The sequence below is a fragment of the Martes martes genome (genome assembly GCF_963455335.1).
Source record: "Martes martes genome assembly, chromosome: 4".
In the NCBI taxonomy this organism is placed as follows: domain Eukaryota; kingdom Metazoa; phylum Chordata; class Mammalia; order Carnivora; family Mustelidae; genus Martes; species Martes martes.
In genome coordinates, this window is record NC_137891.1 from 44,711,375 (window position 1) to 44,723,745 (window position 12,371).

The 12,371-nt window shown below is 36.4% G+C and overlaps 1 protein-coding gene across 1 annotated transcript in view; it reads right to left on the reverse strand.

The window, feature by feature from the left end:
• NECAB1 (N-terminal EF-hand calcium binding protein 1) overlaps nucleotides 1–12,371 on the reverse strand; it is a 187,207-nt gene that overhangs the window by 94,326 nt on the left and 80,510 nt on the right. The window contains exon 5 of the mRNA XM_080802579.1: nucleotides 1,309–1,406. Within this exon, the coding sequence (XP_080658705.1) occupies nucleotides 1,309–1,406 (98 nt within the window). The remainder of the gene's footprint in view (nucleotides 1–1,308; nucleotides 1,407–12,371) is intronic.

The window sequence follows — 12,371 nt, forward strand, 5'->3', positions numbered from 1 at the left end:
AACTCTTAGACATCATGATCTCCCAGATTCCCTCTCTTCTTTCTACCCACTCCTTCTCAGACTCTCATGCTGGCTCATTCTCTTCCACCCACCAATAAAAGTTGAAGTTCCTTAAAGCTCAGTGTTAGGTCCTCTCCGTTTTCTACTATATATTCTCTCTCCAGTTGATGTCATTCAAGTTCTTTAAGTATTAACAATCCACAAACATTTGTCCGATCTAGACTTCACCTCTCAGATTCAAATCCATATATCTAATGATTTACTTCAATTTCCTTAGATGTTCCAAAAGCAGTTTAGATTCAACATGTCTAAAAGAGCACTTACAATCTTATCTCCTCAAACCTGGTTTTCTTGCAGCATTCTCTATCTAGATGATGCCATATAAGCTAACAAACAGGATTCATCCTGGACATGTCCTCCCATCCACCATATTCATTCCTTCTCCAAGTTTTACTAATAGGATCTCAACTTATGTACAGTTAAGTTCCTTTTTTCCATATCATCTGCCAATATCTTTAAACTACCAACATCTCTCCCCTGGATTAGTGAACTAGCTTCCTCACTCATTTTCCTGATCCTATTCCCCATATTCCCCACCCACCCTAGTAATCTCAAGCTAATTTCTTATATGATCTTTTCAAAAGACTGCATGAATTTCCATATCTTTGCTGAGAATGTGGCTGACTTTTTTGCCTGTAGGATACAGTTCTAAATCCTCAGGTTCACCAACAAAATCCCGACAAGTACACCTCCTCTCTACCACATGTTTCATCTCACATCATGCCACTCCTCAGTGTTTTAGACTTTGATAATAAATAAAATAATAAAAAATAAAAATAAAAAAATAACAAAGACTATATTTACTTGAATGCCCTGTGCCTACCCCATTCCCCTTCCAACACAGAGCCTTTGTACATGCTGTTCCATGTGTCTTTTTCACCGTTCCCTAGCTATGATTTCATCTGTAATTGCTCAGGTGTCATCTCCTACAGCCCAAATCAGGTGCCCCATCTTGTGCTTCCCTGTTGTACTATATTGTAATTGCTTGTTTACACACCTGTCTCCCGACCACAGTTAAGAGCTGTTTGAACAGCTCTTTGTATCCTCAGCAAAAAGCACAGATTCTGGCACCTAGTATATTATAATTGTATTGTGCATGACTACAATAGCTCATTTAATCAAGAAAGTAAGTTATCAGTGATAAAAACCTATGTAAACTTTTATGATACATTAGGAAATAAGCAGGGTTTCCAAGAAAATTTTTTCAAAGAAGATATTTACAGAAAATAAACACCAACATTTCCTTACTTTTTTTGTTTTGCCCATTGCCTTCAGGATGGAAAGATTTAGGTCTTCAAGTGCTGCTAGTACATTCTCATATTCACCCAAGTGCTGGGAAAAATATTCTGAAAGTAAAAATATTGAAAAAAATCATGTTTGCATTTAGATGTCATAAAATAACAACAAAATCAACTGATGACATACCCCATTAATGTGTGAAACAAATAAAGTGTTGTAACTGAAAACTGGAAGGTTTTCATAAGAGACTAGTGAGTCAACATAGCCATTTCATTAAAATAAAATAAAAAACTGAATGGTTACATTATCCTTGAAGAAATGCTCTTACAAAAATAGGAAATAAATGAATCTGGATCTATAGACAAGACTGTTACAATAAAAAATTGTTCTCAACAGCATGTTATTATAGCACTCATTACAATAGTAGCTTAAGCAAAAAATTAAACTACATTTTATTGTTTCTCCCGGGAGACATTTAAACAAGGTATACCCTCTCATGGTTAAGAATTAACAATGCCACAAAACACAAGGATGGGCAGAGCAATAATGTGGGTAGAGCAAAATAAATAATCTGGGCAGAGCAAAATGGATGTTAATCATATTTTTCAATTGGTAGGGATAAATAATACATTGGATGTTACAATTAGGAGTATGGAATATAGAATGTTCCCAAACAAGTTGAAGTATAGGAGAGATAAATGCAAACCTCATATTTACTTATAGAAATCTGTATATTTCTGTTATGCTGAGTGAAATAAGTCAAACAGAGAAAGTCAAGTATCATATGGTTTCACTTATTGGTGGAGCATAACAAATAATATAGAGGACAAGGGTAGATGGAGAGGAGAAGGGAGTTGAGGGAAATTGGAAGGGGAGGTGAACCATGAAAGACTATGGACTCTGAAAAACAACCTGAGGGTTTTGAAGGGGCGGGGTGGGAGGGTGGGGGAACCAGGTGGTGGGTATTAGGGAGGGCACAGATTGCATGGAGCACTGGGTGTGGTGAAAAAACAATGAATACTGTTACGCTGAAAATAAATAAAAAATTTAATTAAAAAAAAAAAAGAAATCTGTATATTTCTGAAATGAGAGATTCGGCCTAGGAAGTCATATATTGAAAAGACCTAGAACTTTCAGTCACTAGAAAATCATTAGCCCTCACCATTCCTGTGAACTCATCTTTGGATGAACAGTAGCTCATTACTGCCTCTTTTAACATGCCATAATTACTTATGGAATCAAGTTGAATGAGAAGAAAAATCAACATAAAGCTATTTGAGATCACTGGGATAAATTTCAGCATGTTTTATGGAAACTTTAATACTCAAGATGGAATTATTTGTTGACATTGACACTAATAATGGGAAGTACCACTGAATGATTTGCTAGTAAATGTGCAGAAATCATCTGAGAAGAAAAAATAAACACAGGTGAGCAATAAATCAAGTCTAGATGATCATTATCAAATTATAATTTGTGTACACATGGACTAAAAATGCATGGCATATTTTTGACAAAAAGCAAATACATTCCTGACTATGCATTACTTAAAAAATGTATGGTGTGGGGCGCCTGGGTGGCTCAGAGGGTTAAAGCCTCTGCCTTCGGCTCGGGTCATGATCCTAGGGTCCTGGGATCGAGCCCTGCGTTGGGCTCGCTGCTCCCCGGGGAGCCTGCTTCCTCCTCTCTCTCTGCCTGCCTCTCTGTCTACTTGTGATCTCTGTCTGTCAAATAAATTAAAAAAAAAAAAAAAGTATGGTGCAGATCATCTCACATAAAGCTTCTTTCAGGAAGGGATTAGCTGGAAAATAAATAAGAAAGCAGATATTTCTTAAATACCTGTTTGAGAGTAATGTTTTAATTCTTGGCTCTGATACTGATTTTCTGTGAGCGTTGACCAACATATCTCACCTTGTCACCATTATTTGCAACAAAATTGTTTATGAACTAGCAAGCAGCTAATGTGGCTACAGAATATTAACTTTGACAAAAATAATTAGCAGAATAGAATCCACACTAAGTTGAAACAAGCAAAACGTGTAAAGAAAAATGGAAAAAAGTAAAATTGTTAGCATATTTTTAATTTACACAAAGACTCATTAAAGACTGTAATAGGGATTTCAAATGCAAGAAGACAGAATATATTAAGTGAAAAACAGAATTTAGTGCTTAAAAATAAGGGTTAAAAAAGCAAAACATGAAGGAACACCATCTTTTAAAATATTTTCATAAACAAGGTATCTGACTTAATCAATGAAGTTCCCTTGGAGAGACTATAAATTGCCTTTCCACTGTGAAATCAAGTTTATGAAGGTACATGCTGATAGAGAACATAAGAAGACAATGAGTTTCTGAGCTTACACCTATCTAGACTACCTTCCTTCATTTATTCAGCTACTCATTCATCTCAGTAATCAAAAAAGTTAGGAGGAAAAAAAAAATTACTCCCCAAGCAATATACTAGAACACAAAGAAAATAACTCTCAGAATAGAGAGAACTACAACACCCAAGCCCTGGATAGGAGCTTAAGGATAAGGGTTATTTTGAGGTGGTGTAGGTCAGTGCCACTCAAATTGTTTTATAACTTACCAGTGGGCATGTGCCCCAGTGCAAGTAGGGCTCCAATGGACTCAAAGAAAGAAATTAGATGAAGGAGCCAGAGACATTTAACATAGATAATAGGAGAGATTCCTACCCTCCACTTCATGATGGTAAAGGTTCATTTAGTCATTCCAGGACTTAACACATATTTATTTAGTGCTTTCTGTGTGCCCAATGGGTTATACTAGGAGCTTGGAATACAAAGAAGAAAGAATATTTAAGGATCTTATAACCAGGTAGGGGAAATAAACATTGCAACAAACAACTGCTATACATATGGTCATTATTCCAGAAAACGGTTCAAGAAATCAGGTACAAAATATAACCAAAGTACAGGGCAAAGCAGGGGACATCCCTGTATTACCTTGCTATAGTGGCCAGGGGGCTCACATCTGTGGGTCCCATAGGGTCATGGAGAAAGAGTTCTTAACCAGGTAGCTCCATACCCCCATGGCAAGCACAGAGATGGCAGACTGAAACACACCATAGTCTTTCTGAGAAAAAGGCCCACTAGCTTATCTTCATCATAATGGCATGAGAGGTAGGCTTGTAATTAAACACACATCTAGGGGCCAACAAAAATCTTCTCCAGAGACGGTGGGTGTTGGCATTACCATCTATATGCTCCCTCTTAGCCCTATCCCAGGTCATAGGTTTCTTTAAAGAAAGAGCTTATGAGCACATTTGACACCCAGACTTTTGGGGCTGTTGCCAAGAGAACACATCCCTTGATAGCCTGGCTCTGATGGCCCACAGGGCTTGGGTTCATGCGTTCAATAGGATCATAGCAAAGAAAGAAACAGTTCTTTCTTTGCTACGAGATAGCAATCTAACAATCTAACAGATATAACCATCACCTGGCTTCCCCTGAAAGGTTAAAAGCTGTTACTTAAGGGTCTGGTGCTGTAGCCTAACTGTTGGTATTGACTGAGATCCTCCTCTTTAGGACACTGACCAGTCTTGGCACACCCTCAATTACTGGGAACCACTAGAATGACGTAAGCTACTTGAACAAGATTTGAGAGCAACAAATAGCTAGGGGAGGGTTGAAAGATAAGGTACACCTCCTGTATGAGAATACTCCTTCAAGACTGGAAGAGGTGTGGGGTTTTCTGTTTTTGTTTTTTTGGTTTTTTAATCTAATGCATAGAAACCAACTCAGAGAGTCAAGAAAAAAAAAGAAACAGAGGAATATGTTCCAAATGAAAAAATAAGTAAATACTTCAGAAAAAAAGACTGTAATAGAGACTAGTGATATATCTAATGAAGAGTTCAAAACAGTGGTTATAAAAATGACAGCCAAACTTGGAAGAACAAATGAATAAAGTTAGAATTTCACAAAGATACAAAGTACCAAATAGAAGTTACAGAACTGAAGAATGCAGTAACTGAAGTGAAGAGTACAATAAAGTCCTTCAAAACCAGACCAGATGAATCAGAAGTCAGGATCAGCAAATCTGAAGAAAGGGCAGTGGAAATTTTCCAATCAGAGCAGCAAAAAGAAAAAGAAAAGAAAAAGAGTATAGGACATCATCAAATGGACCAATATTTATATTACAGGCATCCCAGAAGGAGAAGAAAGAGACGAAGGGGAAGAACTCTTGTTTGGAAAAATAATGGCTGAAAACTTTTCTAGCCTGGGGAAAGGAAACAGACATACAGATCCAGGAAACCCATTAAGTTCCCATTAAGGTGAAGCCACAGTTAATCTCACCAAGACACATTATGATTAAACTGTTTAAAGTTAAAGGCTAGGAGAGAATCTTAAAAGAAGCAAGAGAAAAACCAACTTGTTAGGTACGAAGGAACCCCTATAAGATTATAAGCAGATTTTCAGCAGAAACTTTGGAGGCCAGAAGAGAGTGGCATGATATATAAAGGGTAATGTATACTAAAATTCAGAATAATCTCATGTTGGAAAGATGGAGGGTTAATCACTTATAAAGCTAGTATGAAGGTTAAAAGATGCAAGTGTTCAAATAATGATAACTACAGTAACTTGTTACCAGATGCACAAGATAAAAATATGCAAACTGTGAGATCTAAAACATGAAAGGTTTCACAGGGGTGGGGGAATAAAATTGTAGAGCTTTAGAATGTATTCAAACTTAAATTGTTATCAAGTTAAAACAGACATTTATAAATTGTTTTATGCGAACCTCATGGTAACCACAAAACAAAAACCTACAGTAGACACACACACACACAAAGAGAAAAAACTGAAATATACCACTACAGAAAAACATCAAATCACAAAGGAAAAAAAGAGAAAAAGAAAGGAACAGAGGAACTACAAAATAGTCAGGAAGCAATCAACAACACATAAATAAGCACATATGTATCAATACTTACTTTAAATATAAATGGGCTAAATTCTCCAATCAAAAGACAGAGTGGATGGATGGATTTTAAAAATCCATCTATATACTGCCAACAAGAGACTCATTTGAGATATAAGAACATAGACTGAAAGTGAAGGGATAAGAAAAGATATTCCATGCAAGCAGAAATCAAAAGAAAGCTAGAGTAGCTATACTTATAGCAAATAAAATAAACTTCAGAACAAAGATTATAAGAAAAGACAAAGAAAGTTATTATGTAAAGGGTCAATACACCAAAAGAATATTACATTTGCAAACATGTATGCACATAACATAGGAGCACATAAATATATAAGGCACATATTAACAGATCTAAGAGAGAAATAGACAGTAATACAACAATAGTAAGGGACTTTAATACACCACTTATTAGTCAATTGAGGAATAGATCATCCAAACAGAAAAATCAATAAAGAAACAGTGGTCTTAAATGACACATTAGACCAAATGGACTATGTATACACACATACATATGTATGTATATACATATGCACACACTCACACAAACCATTCCATCCAAAAGCGAGAAAATACAAATTTTTCTCGAGTGCACAAGGAACATTTCTCAGGATAAAGAATATATTTGGTCACAAAACAAGTCTTTTTTTTTTTTTAAGGTTTTATTTATTTATTTGACACACACAGAGAGAGAAAGAGCACAAGCAGGGGGAGCAGCAGAGGGAAAGGGAGAAACAGGCTCTGCACTGAGCAGGGAGCCCGATGTGTGGCTCAATCCCAGAACCCTGGGATCATGACCTGAGCAGAAGGCAGATGCTTAACCAACTGAGCCACCCAGGCACCCCCATAAAACAAGTCTTAACAAATTTAAGAAGCTGAAATCATACGAAGCATCTTATCTGACCACAATAGTATAAAATTATAAATCACTTACAAGATGAAAATGAAAATTCACAAATATGTAGAGATTAAAATACAGGCTCCTGAACAATCATGAATCAAATAAGAAATCAAAAGAGAATACCAAAAACACCTTGAGACAAATGAAAGTGAAAATACAACATACCAAAACTTATGGGATGTAGCAAAAACCGTTCTAAAAGGCAAGTTCATACAACTAACTGCCTACCTACACCAAGAAATAAGAAAGATCTCAAAAACCAACCTCTGTATCTCAAGAAACTAGAAAAAGAACAAATGACACCCAAAGTTAGTAAAATGAACAAATTAACAAAGATCAGAGCAGAAATAAATGAAATAGAGACCCCAAAGTCAATAAATTGATGAAAGTAAGAGCTGTGCTTTTTTTTTTTTTGAAAGATAAACAAGATTGACAAACATTTAGCCAGATTCACCAAGAAAAACAAAAAGAGGACTAAGTATCAGAATTGAAAGTGACATTACAACTGATAAAATAGAAATACAAAGGATTATAAGAGACTACTATGAACAACTACATACTGACACGAGCTGGACATGGATAAATTCCTAGAAAAGAAATATATAACCTACAAAGACTGACTCATGACAAAATAGAAAATCTTCATAGACCAATTACTAGTAAGAAAATTGATTCAGTAATCAAAAGCCTCCCAAACAGAAGTCCAGGACCAAATGGCTTCACTGGTGAATTCTACCAAACATTTAAAGAACAATACAAATCCTTCTGAAAATTTTCAAAAGAAAAAAAAGAGAGAGAGAGAGAGAGGGAGAAGGACTATTTCAAAACTCAATTTATAAGGCCATATCATCCTCCTACCAAACACAGACAAGGTCACTAGAAGAAAACTACAAGTCAGCATCCCTGATGAATACAGATGCAAAAATCCCCAACAAAATATTAGCTAACTGAAATTAACAATACATTAAAAGGATCATACACCATCAAGTAGACTTTTTCCAGAGATGCAAGGATGGTTCAGCACCAATAAAAATCAATAGAGCATTTGACAAAACTTCACGCCCATTCATGATAAAAACTCTCAAAATATGTATAGGTGGAACATATCTCAACATAATAAAGGACAAATATGACAAGCTCACAGCTAACACCATATCAGTGCTAAAAAGTTAAAACTTTTTCTCTAAGAGCAGAAAGAAGACAAGACCACTTTTATTCAACATAGTATTGGAAGTCCTAGCCAAAGCAATTAGGCATGAAAAAGTCATCCAAAGCAGAAAGGAAGGGTAACGGTCACTATTTGACAGGAGATATATAAATATAAATAAATATAAATATAAACATAAATATATATATATATATAAACCTTAAAGACTCTACCAAAAAACTGTTAGAATAAACAAATTCAGTAAAGTTACATGATACAAAATCAACATGTAAAATCAGATGCATTTCTGTACACTAGTACTGAACTACTAGAAAATAAAAGAAAATCCCAGTTTTAAATGCATTTAAGAATATCTAAGAATAAATTTAACCGAAGAAATAAAAAATCTGCACATAACCTATAAAAACTAAAAAAATAAAATATATTGATGAAAGAAATTGAAGACAAGTAATGGAAAACTAGTCTGTACTCAGAGATTGGAAGAATACTGTTTAAAAGTCCATATCATCCAAAACAATTTACAGATACAATTCAAAACCTATCAAAATTCCAATGGCATTTTTCAGAAATAGAAAAAAAAATCTTAAAATTTGCATAGAAGCACAAAAGATCTTAAATAGTAACAGCAATTTTGAGAAAGAACAAAACTGAAGGGCATCAAGCTTCTCAATTTAAAGTTGTATTACAAGCTATGGTAATCAAAACAGTGTATTACTGGCATAAAGACAGATAGATCATAGAACATAATAGCCCAGAAATAAACCCATGGATATATGGCCAATTAGTTTATGACAAAGAAGCCAAAGTATACAATGAGGAAAGGGCAGTCTTTTTAATAAATGTTACTAGGAAACCTGGACAGCTATATACAAAAGAAAAAAGAAACTGAGACCCTATCTTTCATCATACACAAAAACCAAGCTAAATTGGATTAAGGATTTAGATTTAAGACCTGAAACCATATAACTCCTAGAAGAAAACATAGATGGTAAGTTCCCTGACATCAGTCTCTGCAATGATTTTTTTGGATCTGACACCAAAAGCAAAGGCAACAAATTATAAACAAACACATGGGACTACATGAAACTACAAAGCTTCTGCAAAGCAAAGGAAACAAAATGAAAATGCAACTTAATGGGACTGAATAAGAGCAGATATTTGCAAATCATACATCTGGTTAAGTGGTTAATATCCAAAATATATGAAGAACTCATACAACACAATAGCAAAAACCAACAAAAAACTAAAATGGACAGAGGACTAGAACACACATTTTCCCAAAAAAGAGATACACACAGCAAACAGGTACATGAAAAGGTGTTCAACATAGCCAATCATCAGAGAAATACAAATCAAAAGCACAATGAGATATCAACTGTTAGAACGTGGATTATCAGAAGGACAGCAGGTAAGTGTTGGTGAAAATGTGGAGAAAAGCGAACCCTTGTGCAATGTTGGTGGGAATGTATATTGACACAGTCACTACAGAAAATAGTGGAAGGTTCCCTCAAAATTAAAAATAGAACTATTATATGATTCAGCAATTTCACTTTGTGGTATTTATCCAAAGGAAACAAAAACACTAACTCAAAAAAAAACCCATGTACTTCCATGTTCAGAGCACCATTATTTATAATAGCCAAGATATCGAAGCAAGTACGTGTCCATCAATGGGTAACTAGATGAAGAAAATGTAGTTATATATACACAATGGAATATTATTTAGTCATGAAAAGATAGAAATCTTGCCATATGCAACAACATGGATAGATCTTGAGGGCATTTTGCTAAGTGATATAAGTCAGAGAAATACAAATACTATATCATCTCACTTGTTTGTGGATTAAAAAAAAATAAACTTTAAGATACAGAAAACAGATTGCTGGGTGGCTGAAATAAATGATGGCAATCAAAAGGTACAAATTTCCACCTATAAAATAAGTCATGGGGATGTAAAGTGTAACACGGTGACTATAGTTAATAATACTGTATTAATTACTTGAAAGTTGCTAAGAGAATAGATCTTAAAGTTCTCATTATAAGATAAACTGTGTAGTGACGGATGTTAACTAGACTTACTGTAATGATCATTTCATAATATAAACAAATATCAAATCATTGCTATATGCCTGAAATTAATGTTATATTGATTAATCTCAAACCACACACTGCAGTACCCTACTGTGAAATAAAGATATTTTCAGATTAATATCCTCCCCGTGCCTACCCCCCCCCAAAAAAAAATTCGGGTGAAAGAATGCTGAAGTCCACCTGCAGAGAATCAGAGACAGATTCACTGAGCAGGCATGACAAGGCCTGGACTAACAGATGAGCCGAACTTAATCTGCTGGGTAACTAGAGGAAGGATAAACAAAGGCATGGAAGCAGGGAATCTCTTGTCATATTTGCAGGAACACATGTAGGTCAGCCTTGCTGAGACACAAAGGAAAAGAATGAAAGATATTTGAGAAGAAAAGCAACAAGGAAGCAGGATGCCAAAAATCACTGATGAGAGAGGAAGCTGGATATGTTGCATGTATTCCCTGCTAGGGCTCTAAATTTATCCTCAAGTCTAGGTCAGTTTCTGACCAAGTGCATCAGAATCTTCTAGAGAATTCTTGAGCCTCAATACTCAAGCTGTGGTCCAGACCAGCAGCATCAGTATGACCTGGGAACTTGTTAGAATGTGGCATCTTGGTATGACTAGTTTGCTCAACTTGTTTGTATCTGACTCTTCATTTCAGCTCAGGTCACGATCTCAGGGTCATGGGATAAAATCTGGCATTGCCTCAGGCTCCGCACTCAGCAGGGAGTCTGCCTGGGATTCTCTGTCTCCCTTGCTGTCTGCCCCTCCCCGCCCCCTGCACTTTCTCTCTAAAATAAATAAATCCTTATGAAAAAAAAAAAAGGAATGTAGCATTTGAAGCCCACTTAGAACTACTGAGTCAGAATCTGCATTATAATACGTCCGCAGATGATCTGCAGGCACATGTAAGTTTGAAAAGCACTGCCCTAGAGTACTTGTTAGAAAGGAATAGTGAGAAAGTCTCATCACTGAATCAAAATTTGGGTTAAGGCCAAGAAATCACCATGTTTTATAGATACGCCAGGATAGATTAGGAGCTGGAATAAATTTGAGAATTACTATAGGAATTGGGAAGCCATGGGACAATTTTGAAAAGTAGAGTGACCTCCTCCAATATTCTCATGAGAAAGATTATCCTGGATATGCTGTGGAACGTTTGAGAAATATTGGTGACACACCATCAGGAGAGACAAGAGTAGAATTAATTGCCAGGAGTGATTTCATCACAGAACAAGGACCCCAGGCCATGCCAAAGCTATAAGGAGAGGGTAGGTAGGAACTTGAAATTTCCGCAGTATGGCTGCATGCCCAAAGATGTGGCAGGCAGGGAAAGAAGACCAGTGATGGCTTCACAAGTGACTGAGCTTGGATGGTTTTCTTCCTGTTACTGTGCTCCCGAGCCTCATTTGAATCTCCATTCCAATGTGAGCTGGGCAAAGGAGTTTGGTCCTCAAATCATAGCACTAGAGAGAAAGAAAGATCCAGAATATATACCGGTTCATTAAAACTCTGGTTTGTTGATAGCATGACGCACTGAGAGATACTCAAGCCATGGGCCAGATGGGAGATCCTGTAAAATTCCAAACAGAAGGTAAGGATTTATGTCAGGGCAGGGATGGACATGGAGGTGATTGGAATAGGAAGTTGTGACAGTAGCAGAATCATGTGTCCAGGGACTGGATGTGAGGGCTGAAGGCAGCTATGCACCAGAAATGGTGCCTGCCTTTATAGACTCTGGGCATGGAGGGGAGCTCCAGCCTGGGGGGCCTCTGTGTGGCCGGCCTAAGGGAGCACTAGTGGTTGATAATGCAGAACAGGAGCTCCAGAGAAGCAGAAATTAGTGATGAAGTGACCCAAACATGGGAACTCTCCATCAATCTCAAACACCAACAACTGTCCTGTGTGGGGCACATTCAGGCCTGCATCTGAGGTGGGTTCCAGCTGTTCGGGTCACACTGAGGCCATTCAGGCAGCCT